The sequence below is a fragment of the Drosophila elegans genome, unplaced genomic scaffold (genome assembly GCF_018152505.1).
Source record: "Drosophila elegans isolate 14027-0461.03 unplaced genomic scaffold, ASM1815250v1 contig_183, whole genome shotgun sequence".
Lineage (NCBI taxonomy): Eukaryota > Metazoa > Arthropoda > Insecta > Diptera > Drosophilidae > Drosophila > Drosophila elegans.
In genome coordinates this window covers 519,526-531,813 of record NW_024545550.1, presented here as the reverse complement: position 1 = coordinate 531,813, position 12,288 = coordinate 519,526, and the positions used below count along the sequence as shown (strand labels likewise).

Genomic DNA, 12,288 nt, shown 5'->3' with positions numbered 1-12,288 from the left:
CACAAAAGCGAAAGCGGAAAAACCGAAGCAAGGAGGCCAAGGAGTTTATAAATCAATTTTTGTGTATGTCAGTCCCGCGATTCCCGTTTCAAATTATATTGAGCTGTTTCCGGGTCGCGGGAAACTAGTATTACCATCAGCAGAAATCTTCATATCTTGGCGGACGTGCGAAATGCGAAACTTAATAGAATAGTGAAGGCGGCAGCGGTCTTTTGATTGTGTGCGCTAATTCTCGCGTGTGTGTGTGTATGAATAATGCATGGAAAGGCGTTATTCACGGCTAACGTTGATAAAACTGTTTTGACAACAAAAATTGAGTGATTCAGATATGCACTTAGTATCGGGGTCGCCTCCGCAGCTCCCGCTCTCTCTTTCCCATGAACCACCCTCCTTGGAAAAGCGGCTGACGTTTCGGCTTGGATGCGTCGCGGTCACTTACCCCGCAACCCCCTCTCGTCCACCCCTGTTACCTGTTTTGCCAATACATTTTCCCCTTGACACCCCCTTTTCATTAATTTTTGTTATTTCTGAATGCTCGCTTTGTTTGTGCGTACGCTCTTCCCTCCCTCTCTCTAACTTCCATCAGTGTATATGTGTGTGTGTGTTTGTTCACGTTCTTTCATTCTCTTTTATTAAATGTACATTGAACTCTCATCTTGCCAGCTTTTCTTTTGCGGCTATCTTTCGGCCACTTGTTTTGCAATTTCGCACATCCGTAGATAATATCTGTCTGGATTGTGATATTCTCTCATTCATTTTTTTCCCAAACCCAACTTATTGCTGAAAAATATACAAGTCCTGACGGTTTGTTTGGCTTTTGGATAGTTTGTATAGGGTAAAATGGGTATCAAGGTTTTTGAAGAATTCAAGACAATGACCTGTTTTTATATTATTTTTGGTATGATTATCCTATCAGTATAGAAACCATAGCCAGAATTGCAGAATAAAAACGAAATTTCTGCATGTTATTTTCGGAAAATGTAATTCAGGCCATACAATTTAGGAGAATTTTTGATTTTTGTAAAGAATTACCACTTAAAATAGGATTATATTCAGGACTCGTATATTACATGTACCCCTTTTAAATTTATTTGCTCTAGTACTTAAACATATTCTAATGTTTTGAGTCAGCAATGATCTTATTGTTCATTGTAAGTTATATCCCAGATTTTCCTATGTCCAAATCCAGTCGTCAAAGATTTTAAATTATATCAGTCAGAAGTTTGATCCCCTGGTGTTAATATCGTATCTTTTATCTTTTGATCATCGCAGCTAATTTGTATATACAGTGTACATAGAGATGAGCACACAAACTCGTTCAGGCGGCGGCGGAGGAGGCGGCGGCCACACCCGCAACCAGAAAAAGTCAAATGCCAGCAACTCCGGCGGCGGAGGATCCGGAGCCGGCCACCACGATGGAGGAGTCTCACACGCTGCGGCCGCCGGCAAGAAGGGCGGCCAGGATGCCAGCAAGACAGACAAGCCAGAGAAAGCCCAGCCCAAGGCCACTACCGAACAGTTGCGCATTGCCCAGATCACCAATAGCACCACAGAGGACCCGCAGATCAACGAGAAGGTCACCCTCCTGTTGACCATGACCCAACGTTCCGAGGAGGAGGTCTGCTGTGCCCTCAACGAGTGCGATTACGACCTGGAGGCAGCGGCCAACTTTTTGATCGAAGAGCTACCGCAGGTTAGTTTTTATATTTTGATTTACACTGTCCTCCAGTCATTCAATTGGATTCCATTGCAGGGCGCCTTTGCCAAGTACGAGAAGAAGCGCAAGAACAAGGCTGCAAGTACCGCGGCCGATGGCGCAGCCGGCGACGGCGATTGGGCCGATGGCAATGCGAATGCGGACAGGCGGGAAAAGTCGCGGAACCGCAGCTCAAATCGCGGTGGCACCCGCGGCTCCACCGACAGTCGTGGATGTAAGCCCAAAACGCCAAATAACGCTCATTTACTAAAAGACTGCCTTTGGTTTTTAAGTGATCCCCATAAAAGTTTAGCTGAAAATTTTCCCTTTTCGTATTTAATGACTGCAAATTATAATTTATGATTCAGAACATTTTTGAAGTGCAAGTCATTTTAGTAAATGAGCTTTTGTATTACTTTCGCTGTACTCAAACTAAGACTTCTATTTTCCCAACTTAAAGGGCGCGGAAGAGAGACACGTGAGAACGAGCGCAACCAGCGCGAATCTCGTGAACCTCGTTCTGGCGGCGACCGCGGTGAGGAGCGGGCCAACGACAACTATCGCGGGCAGCGCAACGGAGGCGTACGCAGTGGACCCGGTGGCGGTGGACGAGGCGGTGGCTTCGTCTCACGCTCGGGCCGTGGTGGCGGTCGCATGGGCGGACGCACCGGAGGACCACGTGGCGATCGCGGCAGCGGAGGCACTGGCGGTGGCTATGGACCTGGTCGCAGTGGCAACGCTGAGGATCACCACGAGGTGGAGCTGTGGGACAACACCATTGCCCAAAACGCCGAGAAACAGCAGCAGGCTCACGACGATGCATGGGGCGATTGGAACAACGAGGAGTACGAAGGTTCGCTCAAGGACAGCAAGGTATTCACGACCAGCAACCTGGCAACGCAAACCGCGGCCAGCGTGGTGAGTGGAACGGGAGCGAGTGTTGCAGGTGCCTCTACGGCGACCGGAAGCGAGTTGTCAGCGCCACCGGGTCTCGAACACCATGTCGTGCAGCAGGGATCTCATCATGTGGAGGAGAACTCCAGCAGCGGACCAGCGGCAGTGACACCGCCAGCAACGCTGACGGGCTCGGCGACCACGCCGCTGCTGCAGTACAGCGCAGCAGTCAGCAATCCACCGCCCCAGTTGCAGTCACAGGGCACGCAGTCGGGAGCGGGTGCGGGAACGGGAGCGAACGCAGCGGCCGGCGGAGGAGCGGGCAGCACACCGTCCTCCTTTGTCTCCGCCTCACCAGACACATTCTCAAGCGCCGCCTCGGCTGCAGCCACGCTGGTGCACCAGGCCCAACAGCAGCAGCAACTGCAGCAGCAGCAGCAAACGACGCCCATCAAGCCGTCGGCCACGCTGTCGGTCGAGCAATCTCAGTATTTCAACTCGCTGGCCAGCCAGGGTGTCAGTCCAGGCTCTGCACCGGGACAACCAGCGCCAGCTGGCTATGCGCAGAATCCCGTGGCTGGCTACTCGCAAACTGGCACCAGTGTGGGTGTGAGCCCGTATCCCAACACGTACGCCAACGTGTTTGCCTCGGGCGCAGGATCAGGAGCTGGCACTGGCGAGCAGTCGCAGCAGCAACCGCAGGTGCGGAGGGCGCGTGTTAAGCTGCCACCGCCCTCGAAGATTCCGGCTAGTGCCGTCGAAATGCCAGGAGACAATGCACTGAACAACATTGGCTACCTGGACGTGCAGTTCGGCGCTCTGGACTTTGGCACGGACGATGGCTTCGAGCCCCTGCCGGAAAAGGTTGCGTCGGGCTTTAGCATTGACGGTCAACAGCAGCAACAGCAGCCGGATGACTACCAAAGCAAATCCCAGCAACAGCAGCAGCAACAACAACAACAGCAGGCAACGCTGGCGGCGAGTCTGCAAAGTTCCCAGATCGTGAGTATACATTCGATTGCTGAAATATAATATTAAATATATATTATATATTATTCAAATTAATTTGTTGTTTCCCCTTAACAGAGCGATGCCTTAAGTGCAGCGGGCTATGCGACCCGTTCGACGGCGCAGCAGCAGCAGCAGCAGGGTGTTAGTTCGGCGGTAAATGCCACCACGGCGCTCGACCAGCTGGCCAAGAGCGATCCTTATGGCCAGACGGGCGGCAGTGGTAATGCTTACCAGAATGCCTACCAGAGCAGTGGGGCAGGCAAGGCGACTGGTGGCTACCCGACGACGGCGCCCGGTGGCTATAGCAGCTCCACCTACGCGAATGTGCAGAGCTCGGTGGCCAGCAGTTACCAGCAGCAGGGATACGGCTCGTACCAGCCCAATTCCTACCAGCAGCAGGCGGGCGCCGGGGCACAGAGCGGATCCGGTGCGGTAGCGGGCGGCGGAGGAGCGGCGACGCAAAACATTCCGGTCGGAGGCAGCAGCAGCCAAAACAGCACAAGGTATGATGGAATCTCTAGCACTGTTTGATTGTTTTTCATTCGCCAAATTACCCTTGCAGAGGGTTTTAATTTACTCTATAAACTCAAATGAGAATTTGAATTTTATGAAATGTTTTACTGCTGTTTTTATACGGAATTCGTTCCTAGAATTGTCACAAAAATTGCACTATATATTAATCACTCTGTGAGGGTACAAGCTTCTACGTTCCATTTACGTTTTTTTTCTCTATGTTTTTTCGTATGCAAGTTTTGCCTAACAATCTGCACCATCCGAAAGGAAGCTAATCTTCATTTTGTTTACTGTTTCTCTATTCTCCTAACACGTTCAATGCTCGCTCATGTCCCAAACTGAACCCAAATCCAAACGCAACCCGCAATCGCACTCCGCACCTAACAGCGGCAATGCGAGCTCTGCCTACCTCACATCCGGATACTCGACACCACAAAGTGCTTACCAGTCCAGCCAGAGCGTTTATGGCAACACTGGACTGTCCAACAGCAGCGGGTAAGTAGCAAAAAAGCGATGATGATGATGATGATGATGATGATCCCCCTCCATATCCCGATTTCCCCTGACCTCTAATTGCTTCATTTGCATTCCATTTGCGTTCCATTGTGGTTAATTGCGGATTTTCGTTCAGGTTCGCTGGCAGTGCGAGCAACGCGTCCTCGCAGTACGCCAATTTCAGTGCCAGCGCCAAGCTTAAGGATGCGACCACGGCCAGCAGTGCCGCGCATTACGACAGGTAAGAGATAGAGAGCTAAACTCCCCGCTCTGCATGCCCGCTTCTCCCCAGTACGCGACTAATCCAAGTACCCAGTGCATGTCCATTTCGGAGGCGGATCCTCCCCCTCCTCCTCCTCCTCCAAGTAGCATTAAACATTGACCTTATTGACCTTTCAGTGTCTCCACCAGCAGCGGCGTGAGCAGCAGCAGCGGAAGCACAGGCAACGGCGGTGCGGTGAGCGGTCAGGCAGGTGCTAACCAGGCGGTCGTTTCCAACAGTAAGTAATCGTGGATTTAGCACAAGCCCAAAAGAGTAAACACCGTGGTCACACCTTTGTAATTGGTTTAGTTGAATATTATTTCAGAATAACTAGATTTTCTAGTTATCAACAATTGTTTAGGGTTTTAAAAAGTTAAATTTGTAGTTAAACATTCCGAAACCTTTTTTTGTTTTAATTAAAATAATCTAGCTAGCTTTAAAATTATCTTAGAGATTAGGAAATCAACAAATTGACCAGGAATTAAGACTATAGTTAAGAAAATGAACCCTAAACTATGTAGAATGAAGTTAGAAACAGCTTTTAATTTATATTTTCTTGAATATAACTTTGAAAAAAATTGATAATATATATATACATTATATTGTATTCAAATCCACTAGCTAGCATAGCTATATATTTTACATTTTACCAGATCAACAAAATAATTGATTTTAAAACATTCTCTGCTTTATATGTATAATGTATGCCAACGACTCTGTAGACATTGTTCAATCACCCATCATCTTTAGTGTTTACTCTTGTACCTGTCCTCCTGGTTATCCATACCATAATCTCTTTATTTCCGATCTCCGCCAGATAACAACGTGAGCGGCAGCAGCTCGGTCAGCAATGTGACGGCTGGTGTTGCGAGCGGCAACGTGGCCGGCGTGGGCGGAGGCGTCGGCGTCAGCCAAAGTGGCGTAAGTAGTGGAGTCGGCGTGGCCGGTGGCAGCGCGGCCAGCGTCGGTGTGAATGTGAACAACAACAACAACAGCAGCAGCAACAGCTCGGTAGGAGCGTCGGCCGTTGCCCAGACGGCGACGGGAAGCACCGCTGCGGTGCTGGCCTCGCTGACCAACAAGAACAACAGCAGCAGCAATAGCAGCGGAAGCGGTGGCAGCGTTGCCACGACGGCGGGCAGCGCCGGCGGCCCTGGTGCGGGAGCGAGCGCCGGCGGTGGCGGCGTGGGCGGCGCATCGGGTGCTGGTGGTGCTGGTAGTGGTGGTGGCAGCGGCAGCGGCTTGGTGCCCACCAACATCCAAATGGTTAGTCAATATATTCAGACTGGATTGCCATACTATCAGCAACCAGTGTATTCCTACGAGGAATTGCAAATGATGCAACAGAGATTGCCACATGTGGTGAGTTCATGGAGAAAAGCAAAAGCAAATACCAAAAACCAACAAACTACAAAAATGCAACTGACAACTACAATCAATCGAACCGTCTTTAATCAATCAATCAATCAATCAAACAATCAGTAATCGTATCAATATCCACCCATAATAATGTTCGCAACAACGTTTTCGCATTAGCCAAGTCCTAAATCTCAATTCCATTAAGACAAAATGAAACGAAACGCATACGACAACTGTTTAGCGCATCCCAGCTCGCCTCCCGCTGCTGATTGAGATCGTTGTCCCGGATCCGGGCTCGTTGACGTTGCGGCCTCCCACTTCTAACCGTTTCTCAGCGTGCATTGTACATACATAATAACATTACCGCGATTGTCTGTGATCAAGTCCTTAAATCCACCTCCTTCATGTCTGTGTCTGTTTATTTGTGTGTATGTGTGTGTGATTGTGTAAATAAGCTAACACTTTCTTTCGCCACCTTGCACTTTAATTTCGTTAAACCATCCGCTTCCGTTTCCATCCACCTTCCACATTCCTGGCATTATCATAATCATCATCAGAAAAAACAAAATAAAACAAAAACATTCATATGTATTGCTTATCCTCCAGGCTCTGCTTTACACTCCAAATAAACCATAAACTAATCCTTCTATCCCTCCTGCTCTACTCTTTATTTATTTTATTTTAGTTTTTTGTTCAAATTAGGGATGCAAAGCAAATTCAAATCGTGCTAAAACGTTTTGCTTGTTAAATAAATCCGCAAATAGCTCAAAAATATTTGTCTCTGCAAAAATTATTAATAAATTTGCATCCCTAATTAGTATTATATATTATTTTCCATCTATGTTCCTGACTCACATATTTTTGTTTGATTTCCTAACCACATAATTTTTTGTTTTTTTTATCTGACTTGTGTATACAATCATTGCATTTAATTGAACACATTAAACACGTTTCATTTCGTTTGGCAACGGCACACAGCTTCGCCCGACTGGATAGAAAGCTCGCAGACTGGCAAAGCTGCGTCCGATATCTTCACAGTCACAGTCATTGTTAACACACACACAATCCACTTCCTAAATGGCAACTTAATGTGATTCCTTTCGATTACAGCAGGGATACTACGACCTGAACTATCCGCCAGCCAGTTTGGGAGCTGGACGTGACAACCTCGGCTCGGTGACCTATTCCGCAATGAACGACGGCCGCTTTGCTCGCACTGACAATAACTCCAGTCCCGTTGGCAATGTAAGTTCGAGCGCGTAGAATTTCATTGTTGAGCGGTGGGTTTAACATGTAAACTTTAAACGTACACAGGTCTCTAGCACAATGTCGCAACAGGCTGGCTCGAGTGCGCCCATGCTGAATGTTCCTTATGCCTACTTTTATGGCGGTAATGTGATGCCCGGTAGTTTCCAATATGGCACGCCTGCCATCTATCCAGTAAGTTTGTGCATGCTTCTCTCGAACAGTGAACACTTAATAATTTCAATGATTCATATCAGCAAATACCGGCAGCCAATACTGCCTCCGGTCAACAGTTCCCGAAGCCTTCGTACAGCGCCGGCTACGGCTCGACCAGCTATGACACCCTGTCGCAGAGCACGCAGGATTACAGCAAGGGCGGCTACTCGTCGAGCGTCAATCAGCAGAGCAAAACGCAGGCGGTGTCCAATCAATCGCAGCCGGGCACTGGCTCCGATCTGACCTCGTCCATGTACGGAAAGGGACATGTGGCGCTGAACAAGGTTAATGTACGTAGTGGTTATAACCAGGGCTGTGGCTAATAAGATACATTCTGTCATTTTCATTTATTTAGTATTGTAACAGGCATTCATTTATAAGAGCCAATATACACATTGAAGCACACACGCAGCCCTAGTTAACAACCTGGCCTGACTCGTCTACAAATTGTAATTGTAATTTATATTGTTTCCACAGTCGTACGAGAAGCAGAGTTTCCACTCTGGCACTCCGCCGCCGTTCAACATGCCCAACACCCAGACGGCTGGCGGCACCTCGGCCCAGCCGTACGGCATGTACTTGCCGATGCCAGCGGCTGGACATCATAATATGATCCATCAGCCCATCCATCAGGTACATTCCGAATTACCAATGCAGGTTATTATAGGCGGAGGGGCGGAGAATGGTCCGCAAATTGCTTACCAGCAGATCTGGCAATTGAGCTCTGTGCAATGCCTGGATCAGGATGATACCGACTCCTCCGACGATGACTATGGCCAAGATATTGAAAGCTACGTTCAGGACGATGTCGGCGGCATTACCTTCTTTGCCGACTGATTGATGGCGTGCCTAGGGAAATTCACTCACACACTCAAATTTCAGTTTGCACCATTCGTAGTTAAACATCACCACCACCGCCACTGCCACAACATTTTACTTTCTTTGGCTACGTTAAATATTGGGTTTTGGTCTTTGAATGCTCCCTACATGCACACTTAGATAAATCCGTAATGCTTGACCCGGACTCCCCCATTAACTTTGGTTTTTTCTTTGCAGCTTGAAACTGATTTTGTTGATCTACAGCATGAATTTGTCACCTTTTTGCGTTACTCATTGTTAAAGTATCTAATTACACGTGGACACTAACTATGCATATTTTGTACAACACTTTATCACATTAATCACGCACACCTCCTGTAGAACACACACTAAAAGTCTTGCCATTATTTATGTTCTTTCATTAAAACTTTTTTACCTTTCACCTGTGATGATCGTTACTAACAACCTACATTTCATGCATTTTTCGAAATTTTTTGATATTGTTTCGGACCATCAGTGCATCAGTGGGAGAATATCGTCTCCTTGAGAAGTTGTGGTGGCTGAATTTCGAAATTTTTATAGTTACAAAACTCGTCGGTAGTGAGAGATTGAGAGATAGAGAGAGAATTGTGAAATGCATGAAATTGTTCTATTGTTTGACTTTTCTTTATAATTTCTTTTGATTTTTTTATGGGACAACAATTAGATGGACGGCAGGATTCATAGCTCATCCCGCCGGGTAAGTTCCTTTGTTGTAATCACGTGTAAAAGTTGCTTAACAAGTTCTTGTTGAACCTCACAACGTTAACCTACCCACGCATGCCTCACCCTCACGTAATCTCTCTCATCACATCTTGTTTTGTATCATCTAGTCTCTAGTTGCATGATTCCCACAGAAGCGGCGCCGAAAAAGAAGGAATCGTTTGTCCAAAGGGGTCGTGCTGCTATCAGAAGCATATCCATTCATGTGCCTATATACTATATACGATAAACTATAATTTAAATCTGCCGTGTATATAATCAGCGAATATGTGTGTTTATAAACTGATAACTGCGTGTGCTCTATATATATGTTAATCCACATTTTGTGTATGGATGGATGGATGGATGGCCGAGTGGAGACCGAAATAAGCTGAATGTGTTCTGCTTGCAAAGGCGGCAGCATCAACAACCAGTCCATGATTTCTTTGACCCACTTACTGATCCCCCCAATCCATGTCTGTTGCAGGACTCAAACAGTGCCGGACAGCGTCAACAGTCGACCAGCCAGTCGAAGTCTGCTGGCAAGCAAGGCTACTCGCCCTCGTACTGGACCGGACAGAACTAGCTTCCGGAGAACACGATCTGGCGGCCCCTGCAGATCGCCCGAGCGAGCGACTTCTATAGCCTTCGCAGCAGTAGCATCAGCAGCAGCACCACCACCACCACAACAACAACAACAACAAACACCACCACCACGCCCATTCACCACATCAACAGCAAGAGCAGCGGCAGCAATTTGCGAGCGCTGCCCATCACACTAGCCGCCGCCGCCGCCACCACCACGACAGTGACCACAATAGCAGCCGGCAGCGCCACAACGATCATAGATGCCACCACCAAGCCATCAGCAGCAATAGTAACGACAACAACAGCAACGCCGTCGGGTATTCCCGGCCAGTTATTGATGCTTGTCAAGGAGCAAACACAACCACAACAACAACAACAGCAGCAGCAGCAGCAATCACAGCCGCCACCACAACACCAACAACAACAACCACAACAAATAAAAACACTCGCCGATGCGGCGGGGAGCGATAAATCCTCGCCAGCGTCGGAGGAGGATTATCTAATATACGAAGATAAGCGATCATACTTTACTTAATAAGAAACGTTTTTACTACGAACGCGCACTGTAAAGGCGCCGCCCAGCAGCGTCCTGGCCACGCCTACTTCCTCTCCCTCAGCCACAAAACAAACACCCACACACCACACTCGCATAGAACGAACACACAGCATGAAGGTGTTTCAGGTTGCAGGAGGCGACTCCTAAAACCACCCAGAAACTTCTCCTCCCTCACACAACAAAGAATGAAAATGAAACAAATAAAACAAAACAAAACAAAACATACAGCAACATCCGCATAAATATACCAAGTACCATTTTCACATTGCATACAAATAAATTTACAAAGATAAAGAGTAACAATTATTAATTATTAAAGGCGTAAAACGATTTAACAGATTTAAGAGAGTAAGAAAGAAACCGGAATGAGCAGAACAGTAAATTAAAAAATACAAGTATATATATTAAAGCAAAACAAAACCACAAACATAACGTGAATGAGAAAAAACAAAACAAACAAAAATTAATTATTGTAATCGGTTTAAACTTATATGTATAATTATAACCTTAATATTTAAACTAAATACAAAAAAGAAGATACGATTAAATCCAAACAAAATGCAAAAAAAAGGAAACTCCTAAGCGGTTTTACTTAAATCTGTTGGAATGTTTGATTTTAGTGGGCGAAACTTAAAGATCTACTGGATTATTCAATATAGGATACATTTCCCTATAAATATTCTTGACAAGTTGATAAAGTTGGCATGTCATAATTTTTTTTTAAATTTTGATTAAAATGTTTATTTTTTCGAATTGGTTGGAAATTGTTAGAAAATTGGAAAATATAAATAATTAAAATAAAAATACAGGCTTACAAATTTAAATCAACAAAATCCTCTAGAGATCAAACCTGGATTTTCCGGTATAATCCCTGATTCAGATAATTACACTCAAAACTTTTTGTATGGTACCAAAGTTTGTAACGTTTACACCATATATGTATGTACATTGGTAAGTATTAAAAAAATATATATTTAATTATTTCGCCATACCTTTTGATTTTAGGCCCAATTTAAGTTCTTTTTCTTAGGAAAATTAATGGTTCTAGAGTTACAAATTTTTTTTTATCTTGACCTTTATTTTCCTTTTCTGTCCTATTTACTAAACACAGGATTTGTTATGCTTATTTAAATAGCATACATATGTCGTTTTTTGACTTTAGAAGACAATTTTGCAGAGCCGGGAAAAATGATTCGACATCGGCTACGGTTATTGCGGTTGCCATCTATTTCGGTCCCGGTTAAGGTAACTGTTTTGGTTATTCGGTTATACCAGTTAAGAATAATGATTACAAAACCGGTTGGATATCCTGATTTGCAGAAATTAACCTCTTCTAAAATCTGAATGTTTTATTGGGTCCATCCAATTTCAACCCATCCTAACATATTTATATTTAATTAAACTTATAATAACTTGAGTTTTATTTAAACTTATAATAATTAAAGATGACGATTTTATTCACATTATTTACATTTTAGTTTTGCTATTGCGAGTGCTTTTATAAATTATAAATAATTACCAGTGGCTGGGTGCACAATTGTAGCAATAAAAAGGCCTTAGCCTTAATTGACTCTTCAAATCCAGGTGTAGACCAATATCTTCGCTAACAATCATTAGGTTGTGGTGGGTCTGGAACCATAAAGATCGGTTATCGTTAAAGGCGTGTGAAACTGCTTGAGACATTACGATTAAGTTCACTTTTGAATCTTGCAAGAGGGGTACGATTTGTTCTAATGACTTTTTTAATATTATTAATTAAATACCTTTATAATTAAGATATTGACAGAGACTTTAATTGCAATTTTCATTTATTTGCAATTAAATTTGAAGTTTTCTTGTTTTAAAAAAAATTCGCTTATATTTTAAAGGAACCTATTCTTCAAATAAAAAAAA

At 45.1% G+C, this 12,288-nt stretch overlaps 1 protein-coding gene across 8 annotated transcripts; it reads left to right on the top strand.

Moving 5' to 3' along the window:
* Positions 1-1,272: 1,272 nt before the first annotated feature.
* Positions 1,273-10,965, top strand: LOC108147050 (protein lingerer). 8 transcript variants are annotated; one of them, XM_017273329.2, is made up of 14 exons: positions 1,273-1,693; positions 1,754-1,931; positions 2,157-3,592; positions 3,677-4,104; positions 4,502-4,609; positions 4,746-4,850; positions 5,009-5,109; positions 5,689-6,137; positions 7,341-7,475; positions 7,545-7,670; positions 7,733-7,981; positions 8,169-8,324; positions 9,217-9,249; positions 9,739-10,965. In XM_017273329.2, exons 1-14 carry the CDS (start codon positions 1,301-1,303, stop codon positions 9,835-9,837), a joined length of 3,996 nt encoding a protein of 1,331 aa, XP_017128818.1. In that variant the 5' UTR covers positions 1,273-1,300; the 3' UTR covers positions 9,838-10,965. The 8 variants fall into 8 exon arrangements, with proteins under 8 accessions (XP_017128818.1, XP_017128815.1, XP_017128814.1 ...); XM_017273326.2 differs by having other exon boundaries at positions 5,689-6,233; positions 7,733-7,975; XM_017273325.2 differs by having other exon boundaries at positions 5,689-6,233.
* Positions 10,966-12,288: the final 1,323 nt, after the last annotated feature.

What these genes read in the sequence shown, in the direction of transcription:
- LOC108147050 (XM_017273325.2), top strand. Translation starts at nt 1,301, where the DNA reads ATGAGCACACAAACTCGTTCAGGCGGCGGCGGAGGAGGCGGCGGCCAC. An exon ending in AACAGAGATTGCCACATGTG is followed by an intron (nt 6,234 to 7,340) that starts GTGAGTTCATGG and finishes TTTCGATTACAG; the next exon opens with CAGGGATACTACGACCTGAA. An exon ending in TGGCGCTGAACAAGGTTAAT is followed by an intron (nt 7,982 to 8,168) that starts GTACGTAGTGGT and finishes TTGTTTCCACAG; the next exon opens with TCGTACGAGAAGCAGAGTTT.